Below are 16,468 nucleotides of genomic sequence, written 5' to 3' on the forward strand. Positions count from 1 at the left end.
TCCTAATTCTTTTTCCTGTCAACAATATTTCCAAATTTGGCTGGAAGTTTGGTTGTCATCCAACACTTGAATTAACTTGAAATTCAAATACTAATAGCTGACATATTCTTTATATCTGAATTTTCTCGGAAAACTAATATTATACCTTTCCTTTTAGGAATTTATCATTATCACAATCCCTGAGACCATAACCTAAAGGAACTGAGAATAATATGGCAAGTTCTGCATATTTAAAGACAAAAGAATGAACAGGGCATTTATCGCTACTTATACAACAATTCAAGAATGTCTTCATTCTGTGTATGATCAATTTTATCACCTGAATCTTACAAAAAGGAGTAAAAAATAAACAAATGAATCTATTTCTTTGTATGTTTTTATCTGATCTAATTTTGAAAGGAGAACTTAAAAAAGAATCTCCCACAACTATCATGTTATACATCAACACACTTCATAGGAGCATATCCCAGCCTAGACTTCTTTGTGTCATAATATATGGAAATTCTGCTGCTGATAGTTCCCTATAATCGAAAGCCCTGATCTCGGAGTCCCCAGAATTGCTAAACAAACCACATCCTCTTCAAGCCAGATGAAGTAGTTCTCCACCGGGAAATTCCATACCGCCCAGTTGAACTGGATCCCGAAATCTGGGAACTCTACGTTTTCGACTCCAGAAACATTGTAGCATGGATCCAAGACTGGAAAATCTTTCATGACTGAATACCCTTTTGTTTTATTCACGAATGCATCCTTAATGATCTGATAAGTAGGGTCTGCAAAGTAACTTAGTGTTGTGCCTGAATCAACGATGGTGCCACCAGCACCAACAGCTGATACATGTCTCCTCTGGTATATTCAACGCTTCACCTCCGACAAAGATGGATTTTATCTGGAAATAGTAAAATGTATCGACAGAATTTTCTTTGCCGGCCACCAAAGATGCGAAATTCAAATCAGGGTGGCTCAATAGATCTTTGTTCTCCCCGAAAATCAGCTTGCTACTCACATTGGTATCACTGTTCCTATCCACAAGGCAGTAGGAAAAGGAATGACCATATAGTGATTGCAGCTGCGAGGCAAACGAAAGAGGCCCTCTACCAAGACCTAACAACCCTGCAGCGCCCTGGAAGAGACCTCGATTCCAATTACCGCAACCGAACATTACATTCTCCACCAGCCTAAATTCCGAGTTCCCGGTGGGAGATGTGAGATTGACGGTAAATGTCTCGAGTGCGAAATCGCCAGTGGTATTGGAACTATCTCCATACCAATAATAGTAAGGACAAGTCTGATTCTCAGCTTTGCAAAGTTGAGGAGGATCAGGTGATGAAACCAAATGGCACCTCGGATCTTTGCAGCTTACATTCCTAAAGGAAATTGATTCCTTAGGATCATAATACAGACCATTTTGCTCGAAACAACCGTAACAAGGAACACACTGAATCCAATTAAGGTCACTGCCAGTATCAAGTATCAAAGAGAAGAGATTAGGAGGATTACCGGCGAACACATCGATAAAATACTCGCCCGAGCCAAGGCTTACACCGGACTCCAATGTTGCTACAAGCTGGCCAGGAACCCCATCTGCATATGATTCTGGAACCACTGGCTTCAAATGCCGATCCGGATGCTTCTTGTTACTGTTGAGCCTTGAAATGACATTTTGGTTCTTCTTCTCAATAACCCTTTTATGAAGTGTCTGAATTCTGGTCAAATCCCTCACAGTTGATTCCAAGATAGATTTTTTTGGCTCAACCTTTCCATCCATCTGCCTGTGCTTCAAGTGGATCTTCGCCGTCTTCTTGGGTTCATCATCATTTTCATCTTCTTGGGAAGCTGCTATCCTTTGGGATTGTTTTGAGAGGCTGCAATCACTGCTAATTGTAGAAGAAGAAACTGCATTGAAGCTCATGTGATGAGGGAATTCTATGGCAGCTAAAGTGGAGATATAGGATTTTTGTTATTTTTAATGCGATCGTAAGCTGTTGCTTCAAAAGCACCAAAGGAAATTGAAAGGAGGACAACAAGACCCAGAGAAATTCTCACCAACATTGCACCGATCTTTTCCTGTTCGATCACTGAGAAAAATCCACATCCAAATGGAGAATAAGAGCCCAGAATCTGAAGAAAAAAAAACAAAACCAGGAATCTTTTTTCCAGTTCAATAACAAAGCGCGCACACACAAAAAAACAGAAAGGAAAAGATGGTTAAAAGTGTTGGGTCCTTTCTTGGAGAAGAGAATAAGTTTCTTGCAGGAAAAACAAAAAGAATGGAGAGAGAGGAAATAAAAAAAAGAACAACGTAAATATGAAGAAGGGAAATGGAAAGAGGGGAACCTAAAGAAGGAAAGTAAATTTCTTTAATTATTTATTGGTGTAGTGTAGGTGATCATCTTTAAATCAGAGTTAATTTGACTTTGAATCAAACGGTATAAAAGTCTACTTTTTGAACAACGCGTTTTCATATCAAAATATAAATGCACCCAAAAATTACCAACCACTTTAATATATTATTTACCCAGTCTTCTTCTTGATGAGTTCATCTCTGTTTCCTTTAAAACCTCATTGATTTGGTTTTCGAGCTCTTAAGTGCTGTGGTTTCAAGCAAAGGCAGTTCACATTTACAGCTTTTCTGACATCTGTTAGCAATGTCCAAGTCAAAGCCAAGCTCTTACTCTCTGTATTTCGCTTTCATGGCCTTTTTTTTCTTTTTACTTTCTCTTTTCTTCGTTTTCAACCCTTGATTTTGACATTATTTTTGCTGGAATTCTTTATTCTGACTGAAGAATGTTGGCGGGTTGCAAGACATTTTACAATTAATAAATAAAAATTTTCCAGCTTCAATTTTACGCTCATATCCAAAGACTGAAAATATTGCTCGAAAGAGGTAGAAAATTTGGGGTTATTGACTTGTTTCTGGTCAACTGAAAGATTCATAACAAATAGGGAATTTTATTTTTTTTTCATGTAAAAATTTCATCTTTTAAATCGTTTAAATAAGATTTTCATATTTTCATATTTACTTAAATAAAAGCATCATGTTTTAAGAAAATCATAACGGTTTAAAGTTTTTAGTAAATTATATAAATGATCATCGACAATATAGATCTTATGTAAAGAACATATCAACATAAATTTTTTATAATTTTGATTTTAAGATTGAACAAATCCTAATAAATTTGGAGAAATCGACTTGTCAGCTACCTCCTTGGTCACGTATCACCCCTTTACACGACGCTTGATCATTTGGTTTAGCTCTGGCACCATTGGTGTTTAACTTAAACCATTCCACAATATTTTCACCTGAGGAGGATACCAGAAATTAGGACTACCCCCTATCAAAGAATCCACGCGGCTAGGAGTACATGTATCAACAAAAGCACGTTGCATAATTACTATAAGGTCTCGGCTCCTTTCTATAACAGATCCACCAAACACCATTGGATTCCCAAAGGCTATAGCATTCCCGTAAAGCCTAAGGTTCCAAACTTCCAAATAATTACACCGAAAAATAAATCCCAATCACTTAAGTTAATTGCGAAATATTGCAGGTTTGTGATATTCAAATCAATACAGCATCGAAGATCCATTCTGAGAAATCCCCATAACTTGTTCCTTCTGATCAGTGTCGACCAAATAGAGCATGCAAGAGGACATAAATGAAACATTGGCTAATGTCTTCCACATCCATAGAACAAATCGGACAATGGCTATCCGTAGTAAAGTGTCTCCGCACTCTCTTGTCATTGGTCATCAATTTACCTTCCGGTCGAGGCATACTATCTAAGCGACTCTCCTTTTGGGTTACTTCTTTTGAACAGATCCACCCGCTCTATCTTATATATGTCACCTGCTTCACAGCACACCAACCACATGAACATTTTGATGCGTTGTAGCACTCGATAGCTGTGAAGTGTGAACATGTTTCCAAAGCTGATCCACTGTGACCTCGACCATACCACTTCGGATTTCATATGTTGATTTCACCGAGAAGATATGATCCTCAAAACCCAACCATCCCACAGTGTCTCTCATAAGCGAAGACTTTGGTCCCTTTATTGTAGCAATGCCTAATATCGACCAAGGAAGTAACCGTTAGAAGAACTCCCACCTTGCTGATCCATCATGTTTGACACTCGAACACATCCAATACTTTGAGCAATATTCAAATGCACATATTAATTAGAGGACCCGTGTTTGGGACCCAATCATCACGCCAAAAATCCACATTTCTCCCATTACTAATACTCCAACATATTTGGCGCGAAGAAAACAAACCCACAAGACATATTACTTAGAAACTAAATTAAAAGTTAATTTCATGATGAAAGTTTAATTTTGAGTACTCATCGATTCGGAATCCGAGACCTCCTTGCAAACTTCTTCCCATCGAAAAAGATGGACGCTCTTGTTATTCAACGAGATCCCCCATATGAAACGACGAATTAATCTTTCCAATTCTATATAAATTCGCTTCGGGAGCACCGTCATTTGCATCGTATATGAAGGTATTGTTGAAAAGTCAAGTGGCACTACCACTTGTCAAACTTTAGGTGCAAAGTTGAGGAAAACAAAATATTAAATTTGTCAAATTTAGAGGCACCGAATGCACAGATGAAATTGTTGATTTTTTGGGCAATGAGATAATTAATTTTAGTCATTGTAATTTAGGGTATTTACAAATTAGTCCTTAAGCTTCAACTATAAATATCCTGGCTCATTTAGCTTCAAAACCATCCCAAAGCATTCTAGCTTTCTTCTAATACTAGAGAGAATTTAGAGAGTTTCTTGAGATTTGTTTTCTCCTTTTTATCAAGAGAGAATTATCATTGTTTTCTCCTTGGTAGATCGAGAGAAGTTGTAATTCCTATTTTCTCATAGTGAAATTCTTCTACAATTGCTCGTGGTTTTTACCATATATTATTTAGGGGTTTTCCACGTAAATTTTGTGTCTCTTTTATCTTCATTTTTATTTTCTCAAATTATCAGTTGCGATTTTGCTCTATCCGATAGCCGTCTTCCGCAACAATTGGTATCCGAGCCAGGTTTGAGTGTGTAATATCTGCTTATTGTCTTTGTGGTTGCCACCAAAAGGTGGATCCTCCAACATAAGAAAGTAAGAAGTTATTACCCATTCTTTGAAGGTTCCAGAGAACTATTCACGATAGTGAAATAGTGGGAGCTATCCGTAAAAGAAGCTATGGCAACGAAATTTGATATTGAAAAATTCAATGGGAGAAATTTCTCATTATAGAAATTGAAGATAAAGGCCATCCAGAGGAAAGACGGTTGTCTAGCAACTATCAGTGAAAGACCGGTGGATTTCACAGATGATAACAAATGGATCGGAATGGACGAGAATGCTATGGTAAACTTTCATCTAGCATTAGCAGATGAAGTATTGTCAAGCATCGAGGAGAAGAAGACAACTAAGGAGATATGTGATCATCTCACCAAATTGTATGAGGCCACATCGCTGCACAATAAACTTTTTCTTAAGAGGAAATTGTACACTCTCCGGATACCAAAATATACTTCAGTGACGGAGCACTTAAACACGTTTAACACTTTATTTTCTCAGCTTAAATCCTTAAGATGTACAATAGGAGAACAAGAACGTGCTGAACTTCTACTTCAAAGTCTACCTGATTCGTATGATCAACTCATCATCAACTTGACAAATAGTAATGTCACCACTCTAGTCTTCGATGACGTTGCAGCTGCTGTTCTCCAAGAAGAAAATTGGCGTAAGAACAAGGAAGACAAACAAGTAAATCTGCAACAAGCAGAAGCGTTGAAAACGATGAGAGGGAGATCAATAGAACGTGGCCAAAGCAGCAATCACAAACATGGTAGATCGAAGTCGAAGAACAAGAAGAATTTAAAGTGCTACAACTGTGGAAAGAAGGGTCACTTGAAGAATGATTTTTGGAGTCTAAATAAAAACTCCAATCCACAAGGCAATACTGCAAACACTTCAGATGATGGAGATGCTTGTTAACTTCCTAAAAAGGCTACTTTTAAAGCCTTTTTCACTTAAGTTATTGTTTGTTTAAAAGCTCATTTTAATCATTTTAGGACCATGTAGTTGCATATAGTTGCATATAGTTGCATTTGTAGTGGTTGTACTATTTTATTTCTTAATGGTGCTGTTTGAGGGAAAGGTGCAGTTTGTCTATAGTGTGCAGGGAATAACAAGAAAAAGGATTCTTTGGGAAGTAATGCCGCGGCATCACACGTTGCTAAAGCAGATTGAAATGCCTTGGCATTTTCGGCGTAGAAAAAGACAAAAAGATATTTCTGCATCAGGACAGCTGGCACTGGATAGCTGTCTCTGCACGTGAAGGACTGCTGTAACCGCCTTCCAGAGCTGCCAATTGACCACCGCCACTTGGAGGATAAGGATCATGCACAACATGTGATTCTAGGGGTATGAGGGGTATTTTGCACCCAACAAACTCATCATTACCCCTAGATATTTTTTATTATATATGACACCTCATGGGAGAGAGAGAGAGAGGACGGACAGAGAGCACACGTATAGAGCATAAAAATCACATTTTTATTCTTTTTTCCTTTCTTCTTCCTTGGGATATTCCTCCATTGATAAAGCTCCAAGGAGTGGCAAGCTAGGCGCCGGAAGGAGCTAGCGAGCTAAATGGTTCGTGGTGGCCGAGAGGAGACCTCTGGTGGCACGTCGAAAGCTTCTTCTCACTTCCCTTTTTGCTGCTATTTTTATATTATTTTGTGGGTTGTTGGAACGAATATTTTCATGACTTTGTGTTTGGATATTTCGAACCCCACCATGAACTAACTTATTTGGTGGTGGTTGGTTGAATGGTTATTTGAACTTTATTTTCAATAGTATATTTAAGTTTATTTTGGTTCTTTATTTGCTTTGCTTATGAATGCTTCACCATCTAGGCTTGTAAGAGGCATGGAAATGTCCATTTCTTAGATGAAGGTTAGGTATTCGGAAGAATCCTAAGCTAAAAATACTTGTAAGTATTCGGAAGAAACGCAAGATAAGATCCTCATAAGCAATGGGTTATGGTATTTTCAAGGGGCTTTGAACCGGCCTAGGAATATTATAACTTAATCCCTTAGATCTCGGAAGAGACTAGGATATAATTTCAACGACTAAAAAGGGTGTCTTTATCAATAGGATAGGCTGTCCAACATCGTTGAGTGAGAGCAGATGCCTTGGCATTCTATTCTGTTAGGTTCTTTTGAACACTTTAGGAAAGCCCTGTCGAGTAAGTAAAGACCAGTTAGCTTAAATATACTTGAGAAATAAGTTTAGCAACCTTAGACCAATCATTACCATTCATTTCATTGGAAGCTTGTCACGTGAGGATTATTTTCTTCTTATTTTATTTATCTTTTTATTTATTGTCTTTACCATTTCTCATTGCCTTGACATTTCACCATACTCAATATTAAACATCCATCATTGCCACTGCATTTCCATTTGCTACACCATCACACCATCAATCCACATCCACCAGCATACACATATCCATTGCCGTGACATTTGTATATATCAAGACTAACTATACTTAGATAATTTAGTGTGTTGCTTTGGTTAGACTTTCGTAATTTCACCCAATCCCTGTGGAGACAATACTCAGTCATCATTATATTACTTGAGCGATTATGTATACTTGCACATTATTTGCGTATATTTTATAGTACTCACAAAACGCAAACAATGCTCTATGCTGTGAAGCGTCAACCACCGTAGAAGGCAGAAAAATATTTGCAGATATATGGCTCATTGATTCAGGAGCAACATATCACATGACCTCAAGAAGAGAATGGTTCCATCATTATGAGCCTGTCTCAGGAGGATCTGTGTATAGTTGCAATGATCATGCCTTAGAGATCATTGGCGTGGGAACCATCAAATTGAAGATGTATGATGGAACAATTAAAGTTGTTCGAGATGTGCGACATGTGAAAGGCCTGAAGAAAAATTTATTATCTTACGGATTGTTGGATAATAATGCAAGCAAGACTGAAACACGGAAAGGAATCATGAAGGTGTTTCGTGGAGCGCTTGTGGTGCTGAAAGGTGAAAAGATAGCTGTAAACTTGTAAATGCTGAAGGGAGAGACTTTGGTAGAAGCAGAAGCCTCTGTTGCCTCATGTAGTTCAGATTCGACAATGTTATGGCATCAGAAACTTGGACACATGTCAGAACAAGGAATGAAAGTCCTTGTGGAGCAAAAGCTACTTTCAGGCTTAACAAATGTATCACTTACCTTGTGTGAGCATTGCATAACAAGTAAGCAGCACCGGTTGAAATTCAACACGTCAAATTCTAGAGGCAAAAGTGTTCTAGAATTGGTTCACTCTGACGTATGGAAAGCACCGGTTACATCCCTAGGCGGAGCAAAATACTTTGTCTCATTTATTGATGACTACTCTAGGAGATGCTGGGTGTACCCTATTAAGAAGAAGTCAGATGTGTTTTCAACTTTCAAAAACTTCAAAGCGCGGGTGGAACTTGATTCTGGAAATAAGATCAAGTGTTTCAGAAAAGATAATAGAGGAGAATACACAAGCGAAGAATTTGATGACTTTTGCACGAAAGAAGGCATCAAAAGACAGTTCACAGTGGCGAACACTCCTCAACAAAATAGAGTGGCAGAGCGGATGAACATAACCTTGTTAGAAAGAACAAGAGCAATGTTGAGGGATGCAGGCCTAGAAAAATCATTCTGGGTATAAGCAGTCAATACCGCTTGTTATTTGGTGTATCGAGCTCCATCAATTGCAATAGAGCTGAAGACACCAATGGAGATATGGACTGGTAAACCAGCTGATTATTCAAACCTCCATGTATTTGGAAGTATAGTTTACGTGATGTACAACTCCCAAGAAATTTCAAAGCTGAATCCAAAATCCAGGAAATGCAAATTCTTGGGGTATGTTGATGAAGTAAAGGGGTATCGCTTGTGGGATCCCACTGCCCACAAAGTGATCATGAACAGGGATGTTATCTTTGTAGAAGATAAGCTACAAAGAAAAGAAGATGATGATAACACTGAAAAGTCAGAGACTACACAGATACATGTGGAAAGGGATTTTGAACAAGGAGATTCTTCTGAAGCAGAACCAACACATGATGAACACGAACCAGAGAGTTCTGAAGCTCCAACAACTCGTCAATCAGATCGTGTGAGAAGACGTACCAATTGGCACTCAGATTATGTTATAGAAGGTAATATTGCATACTACCTTTTAACAGAGGACGGTGAGCTATCAACATACGAGGAGGCAATAAACAACTCAGATGCTTCACTGTGGATGATGGCGATGCAAGAACAAATCAAAGCCCTTCATAAAAATAATACATGGGACCTTGTGCCACTACCACAAGGAAGGAAGCCAATTGGTAACAAATGGGTCTTCAAAATCAAGCGAAATAGTGACGATCAAGTAGAGAGGTATCGTGCAAGACTGGTGGTAAAAGGATATGCTCAAAAAAAGGTATTGATTTCAATGAAATATTTTCTCCTGTGGTTCGACTAACAACAGTTCGAGTAGTCTTGGCAATGTGTGCTACATTGAATTTACATCTAGAGTAGCTAGATGTTAAAACAACTTTTCTTTATGGAAATCTTGAAGAAGAAATTTACATGCTCCAGACTGAAGGTTTTGAAGAAAAAGAAAAGAAGAACTTGGTTTGCAGGTTGAACAAATCTCTGTACGGTCTAAAGCAGGCGCCGAGGTGTTGGTATAAGAGATTTGATTCCTTCATTATGTACCTTGGATACAACAGACTTAATGCAGACCCTTGTGCTTATTTCAAGAGGTCTGGTGATAACGATTTTGTTATATTGTTGTTGTATGTGGATGGCATGTTGGTTGCAGGACCCAACAAAGATCATATTGAAGAATTGAAGGCACAACTGGCTAGGGAATTTGAAATGAAGGACTTGGGATCAGCAAACAAGATTTTAGGGATGCAAATTCACCGAGACAGAAATAATAGAAAGATTTGACTTTCACAAAAGAATTACTTGAAGAAGATATTGTCAAGATTCAACATGCAAGATTGTAAGTCAATTTCTACCCCTCTTCCTAATAACTTCAAATTATCCTCCAGTATGAGTCCTAGCAATGAAGAAGAGAGGAAGAAGATGTCTCGAGTATCGTATGCATCAACAGTGGGAAGTTTAATGTTCGCTATGATATACACAAGACCAGACATTGCACAAGCAGTGAGAGTGGTTAGTCGTTACATGACGAATCCATGTAAAGAGCATTGGAATACAGTAAAGAGGATCTTGAGATACATCAAAGGGACCTCAAATGTTACATTATGTTACGGAGGATCAAACTTACTAATCAATGGGTATGTAGATTCTGACTATGCAGGGGATTTGGATAAAAGCAAATCTACTACAGGATATGTGTTTAAAGTTGCTGGTGGAGCTGTAAGCTGGGTTTCAAAATTGCAGTCAGTTATGGTTACATCCACAACAGAGGTAGAATATGTCGCAACTACACAAGCCAGTAAAGAAGCAATTTGGTTGAAGATGCTATTGGAGGAGCTTGGGCACAATCAAGAGTATGTCTCTCTATTTTGTGACAGTCAAAGCGCCTTGCATCTAGCAAGGAATCCAACATTTCATTCAAGGACAAAGCACATACGAGTTCAGTACCATTTCATTCGTGAAAAGGTGGAAGAAGGGACAGTAGATATATAGAAGATCCATACCAAAGACAACATAGCAGATTTCATGACGAAGGCAATCAATGCTGATAAATAAGCAACATGAAGGTACAAGGTAGAAAGAATGGTGTGAAGATATGATTGTTCTAATCAAATCTTCAAATGAGAGATTGTTGAAAAGTAGTGGCACTACCACTTGCCAAACTTTCGGTGGAAAGTTGAGGAAAACAAAATATTAAATTTGTCAAATTTAGGGGGCACCGAATGCACAACTGAAATTGTTGATTTTTTTGGGCAATGGGATAATTAATTTTAGTCATTGTAATTTAGAGTATTTACAAATTAGTCCTTAAGCTTCAACTATAAATACCCTAGCTCATTTAGCTTCAAAATCATCCCAAAGCATTCTAGCTTTCTTCCAATACTAAAGAGAATTTAGAGAGTTTTTTGAGAGTTATTTTCTCCTTTTTATCAAGAGAGAATTATCATTGTTTTCTCCTTGGTAGATCGAGGGAAGTTGTAATTCCTATTTTCTCATAGTGAAATTCTGCTATCGTTGTCCGTGGTTTTTACCCTATAATATTTAGGGATTTTCCACGTAAATTTTGTGTTTCTTTTATCTTCATTTTTATTTTCTCAAATTATTAGTTGCGATTTTACTCTATCCGATAGCCGTCTTCCGCAACAGGTATTACTAATAAGACAGCTTTAGCGAGAGTAATTCTCCTGCAAGCGAAAGCGTTTCCGTCTTTCACCCACTCAATCTTTTCTGAACCATTTGCACCAAATAACCATTGGAAGGGGCATTAACCCTTGAATGAAGCAGGGGAATCCCAAATACATTTCGAGATCCGAGACCACAACAAAGCCAAAGGTTGAACTTATATAAGAACATAAATCCAGAGGAACATTCTTTGAGAAAAACATAGTGATCTTTTCAATACTCACTTTCAATCCCGACTCCATGCAAAAGTTATAAAAAAATATCTCGTATTACTGTTAATTGATCAAGAGAAGCTTTTATAAACAATATCATATCGTCTGCAAAACAGAGATATACATATCAAACGTGCTCTTAAATTTTTATTAGTAAAGTATTTTATATAATATAAAGTGAATTTAGAAAATGTATACATAAAGAGAAATTATTTAATAATATAATTTTTCACATATGAAAAGGATTTGTATATAGTATTATAAACAAGGACAATCAATATCAAATGCTCGGGAGGTTGGATATATATATATATATATATATATCATGTATTTATAGATTACTCGAAATTGATAATTTAATTAATTCAAAAATTATCTAATATTTTTAATTTTTTATTTAAAATAAAATAACGATTTATTTATATTTTAATTAATTTTTTATTATATTATATAGTAAAATTTATGTAATATAAATATTAATATCGACACGCATGGAGCATGCATCAGGTCCGATATTATTATTATATAAAACCCTTGAATTAGGCACACAAAATTAGTTGACCCTTATTCCCATATGTAATGGGGTAAGGGAGAGGTGGGATAGTAGGTTGCCCCTAACGTCAAGTTGAGAGCAGCTTTCGTGGGAGATCTCCGAATTATGAATTGCCCACCATAAGACTCGATCACACGACTACAAGATTAAGAACCTTGTGCTCTATCAACTGAGCTGGACAGACAACTCTGAATTAGGCACAACATTACTGGATAATGCTGCATCAGCGGAACTGATGGTAATGACTACGTAGGATGTGATAGTTCGGGCGGTGCTGATGAGGACAAGCAGAAAGGATTTTCTCTTCTCTGACTTTATTTTCCCGAACTAAGAGTTGATGGTATTGTGTCGATGGACATTATTCCATTAGCTAAGGAATCGTTTGGACTTAATCCGTATCAGAAAGTAAACATCCTTTAATGCAACTTATAAATCACAACATATTATTCCATTAGCTAATGAATCGTTTGAACTTAATCCGTATCAGAAAGTAAACATCCTTTAATGTAACTTATAAATCACAACATATAATTTTTAGAAAGTGTTATATCATATCTGTGAATTAGTTGTCAATTGGGTACACGACTCTCTCATGGGTCTCACATTATTAACTATTCCACACTTCTAGGCCTAATTTTTGTTTGATTTCCCTCGTATATTAACTTTGTGCATTTTGTACATGTACTTTTAGGCCCAATTTTTGTTTGATTTCCCTCGTATATCAACTCTCTGCATTTTGCACATGTTCATAACTGGTCCACATACATATTATACGCATATTTTAAAAACAAATTTAGAGAAAATTTTGTATATTTGAATGAATAAAATGTGAGATTGTTATATCTATAAAATATATTTAAAAATTATTATTTGGTTTAAAATAGTTACAAGTTCATGAGGGAAATTTTACATAAAATATTTTAGAAATCAATAAAATAACTCTCTCTTAAAATTAATTGATATAATTATTTTTGCAAAATCTTAAATTTGATATTTTTCAAAATAGTTACTCCTCTTTTAATTTTAGAAAGATTTAATTGATTTAATTCATTAAAATTCTAGTTTTATCGAAATTCAATCAATTAAAAAAAAGTTCATTTTACTTCAAAATTTTATCATAAAATTGAGGAACTCAATCTAACCATCCGAATATCAACCTGATATTATTGATTTGAATTTTGAGATACTATAACGTAAAAACCTTAATAATAAAAGACATCAAAATTATATTTAAAACAGAAAATTCTAATAATAATTAACACGTAAATTATATTTAAAACATAAAATTTTAATAATAATAAACATCCCCAAATAATAATTATTCATTAACAACCGACGTGTTTTGATTTATTAGATTTTATTTTTATAATACTTTGTTAACTTAGGAAGGAAACTAAATTAACGGAGAAAAACTTTTATGGTAAACTGAAAAAAAGGTATATATTTCGAAGAACAATTTGTGTATTAGACTAGGATAAAATAAAAATGAAAGTAAAATGCACAGAAAAGTTTGCTATTTTATTCATTCAAGAGTTTATCTAGTAAAATCAGATGTTACATTCTTTAGATAACATGACGTTTATTGTTTGAATGTTGAGGTAACATTTAGCTTCGAGTACAGATAGCAGTAACAGAGTTGTATAGATTCTGATACTAATTTGCAAGTACCTCATTCAACTATTCTGGGATTTGCTTGGCTTCAAGAGATTTCTCATATTCTTCAATGGATTTAAAGAGCTCCGAGAAGTTTCCTTTCCCGAATCCTCCGCATCCACCTTTCTGGTATTGCTTCCCTTCTTCATCCTTCACCATGCACCCAATTCTCTGTATTATCTCTATGAATATGGTTGGCCTGCAATAAAAAGTTTCTCATTCACATTAACCATATCAGAATTTTATATATAATCTGGAAGAAAAAAAAGATGGTTGGTAAGGGGAACTTGCCTGTCACCTACGGGCTTAGTGAAAATCTGAAGCAAAGTGCCTTGATCATCTCTATCAACCAAAATCCCCAGCTCTTCACATTCTTTGATCTGCTCATCACTCAAAATATCGCCTGCCCTTTGCTTCAAATTCTTGTAATAAGTGGGCGGCGGCGACGGCATGAACTCGAAACCACCCACCAAGCTTCTCTGCCTCATTTCTCTCAGCGTCTTGAATATATCCTCGCTCACCAGCGCCAAATGTTGAACCCCCGCACCTTCGTTGTGTTCTAAATACGTTTGGATTTGGCTTTTCCTCTTCGTCCCGAACACCGGCTCGTTCATCGGGAGCAACACCATTTCGTCCTTGTTGGCTAAAACGACCGAGTTTAGCCCACTCTCGCTGGTCCCCACGTCTTCAGCTGTAAACTCTGCGAACTCGTGAAAGCCGGTGAATGATTTAACGTACGAAACGGCGGGGCCCAGCTCCGGGACATTGCCGACCGCGTGATCGAGTCTTCGGATTCCGTAATCCAACGGGTAAGAAAGCTCGTCTCCTATTTTCTCGAAGCCGGGCAAGAAGTTATCACTGTGGAAGTTGGTGTTTTTGTTGTAACTGATGTAACGCAAAACGACGTCGCCGTAGAGTTTGACTTCGGAGATGGTAGCCTCGTTGTTGTTGCCGAGAGTGATCGGAGGGGAAAAGGGTAAGGCGCCGTGGGAGACGCTGGTGGAAAAGGAAGTCTCGGCGTCGTCGACTTCGAGAGCGATGGCACGGACGGCTAAGCCGTGGGAGGCGGAGAAGGAGCGGCAGAGGGCGTGGTCAAAAGAGGGGATGGAGGCAGTGGAGTGAGGAGAGATGTTTTGGGAAAGGGAAATGGAAGGGGAGTAAGGAGCGGTGAAGAGGAAGTTAAGTTGGCCGGAACGGAGGAGGTAGGAGGCATGGGTCATGTTGCCAGTGGAGAGGTCGGATTTAGCGACGAATTGCATGCCGAGACCCCAGGAGAAACGGCGGGCGGTGTTGGTGGCATCCGAACACCAGAATTCGATGTGGTGGAAACGGTTGACGGCGAAGCGGTCGGATTTGGGGTTGGAGCGGACGAACTTGGAGAATCCGACCAACTTGAAATCCTGGGTGGAGTTCGACTGGACCATTTTTTGTGGATTTCGAGGAGGTCGGGGATGGTAGGCGTGATATATAAAATGTGCGATGATTTTGAGGGGGATAATGTTAATGACGTGTCAAATTTATCGAATGCCATTGGGCTTCATCTTTCATAGTGTGAGCACTGACGCAAGGAAGATACGGTTCAGTGAATAAACTCTTTTTAAAATTAAAAATATCCGATATTTTTTCTTTTTGAAATTAAAAAAATAGGACCCGTGAATGGACAAGGAGGGCAGAGACGTGACGTCCATTTCTTTCCTTCTAGAGGGCAAAATTATTTAGGGTAAAGTACATAAATAATCTCACATATTAACTCATCATTTTATTTAGTTAGTTATTTTTTTTTATTTTTAATTATTAAAAGTTATAAAATTTTTATTTAAATATTCGTTATATTTTAAATTTATTATTTTTTGTTAATAAATTAACTATCGTTTGAGTTGGACGTTAACATATTAACTGAGATATGATAATCATTTGAGATTATAAGATTAAATTTTATTATATTTCAATCAACAGATTAAAGTTAAACTCAAATTGTAATTAATTTTTTAACGATAAATAACAAGTTTGAAACATAATGAATAGTTGAATAACAATTTTATAATTTTTAATAGTTTAGAAACTTAATAAAATAACTCTCTATAGTCAATGACATTTAATAATTTTTAATAGTCGAAGATTCAACGATATAATATTCTATAACCAGAACTATTTTTGTACTCTACCCAATTATTTATTACATGTTATACGCTGCTCGTAATGAACATATGGGTAAAGTATATAAAATTGCCATTAAAGTATAAAATAAGTTTTTGTTTTCAATAATAAAGTTTTAAATATAATAAAATTATCATTTTATCGTTTTATAATAAATCAATTACTTAAGTGTTAACTTTCTTTACTGCAACCATAGAAATCTAATGTGGCATATTTGGATGGCTAGTTGGCACTGTTTAACCACATGGAACCTTTTGACTAATCACTTCGACTTTTGCTCCAATAAACATAAATCTCAGTTATAATCTTTGCATTGTCAAAAATCTTCAAATGAGCGAAGATCACGGACAGAAATCGTATAACGCATACTGAAAACTTTCTGAATGAAATGTTTGGACACGACCAAAGCTCTTGAAACATGCGAAGAGTTTCTAGCATATTCAAAATAATTACATATTGTTTCCTAATGCATTGATTCATTGACA

The 16,468-nt window shown here is 36.7% G+C and overlaps 1 protein-coding gene and 1 pseudogene across 1 annotated transcript; both read right to left on the bottom strand.

Annotated features, from left to right (window-relative positions):
• Window positions 1-434: 434 nt before the first annotated feature.
• LOC120161018 lies at window positions 435-2,190 on the bottom strand (annotated as a pseudogene).
• An 11,480-nt stretch (window positions 2,191-13,670) lies between these two features.
• Window positions 13,671-15,301, bottom strand: LOC120161232 (4-hydroxyphenylpyruvate dioxygenase-like). Its single transcript, XM_039171500.1, has 2 exons — window positions 14,118-15,301; window positions 13,671-14,025 (listed from the first exon to the last, which is right to left on the bottom strand). Exons 1-2 carry the CDS (start codon window positions 15,248-15,250, stop codon window positions 13,851-13,853), a joined length of 1,308 nt encoding a protein of 435 aa, XP_039027431.1. The 5' UTR covers window positions 15,251-15,301; the 3' UTR covers window positions 13,671-13,850.
• Window positions 15,302-16,468: the final 1,167 nt, after the last annotated feature.

This window comes from Hibiscus syriacus, unplaced genomic scaffold, assembly GCF_006381635.1.
Source record: "Hibiscus syriacus cultivar Baekdansim isolate YM2019G1 unplaced genomic scaffold, ASM638163v2 tig00111398_pilon, whole genome shotgun sequence".
In the NCBI taxonomy this organism is placed as follows: domain Eukaryota; kingdom Viridiplantae; phylum Streptophyta; class Magnoliopsida; order Malvales; family Malvaceae; genus Hibiscus; species Hibiscus syriacus.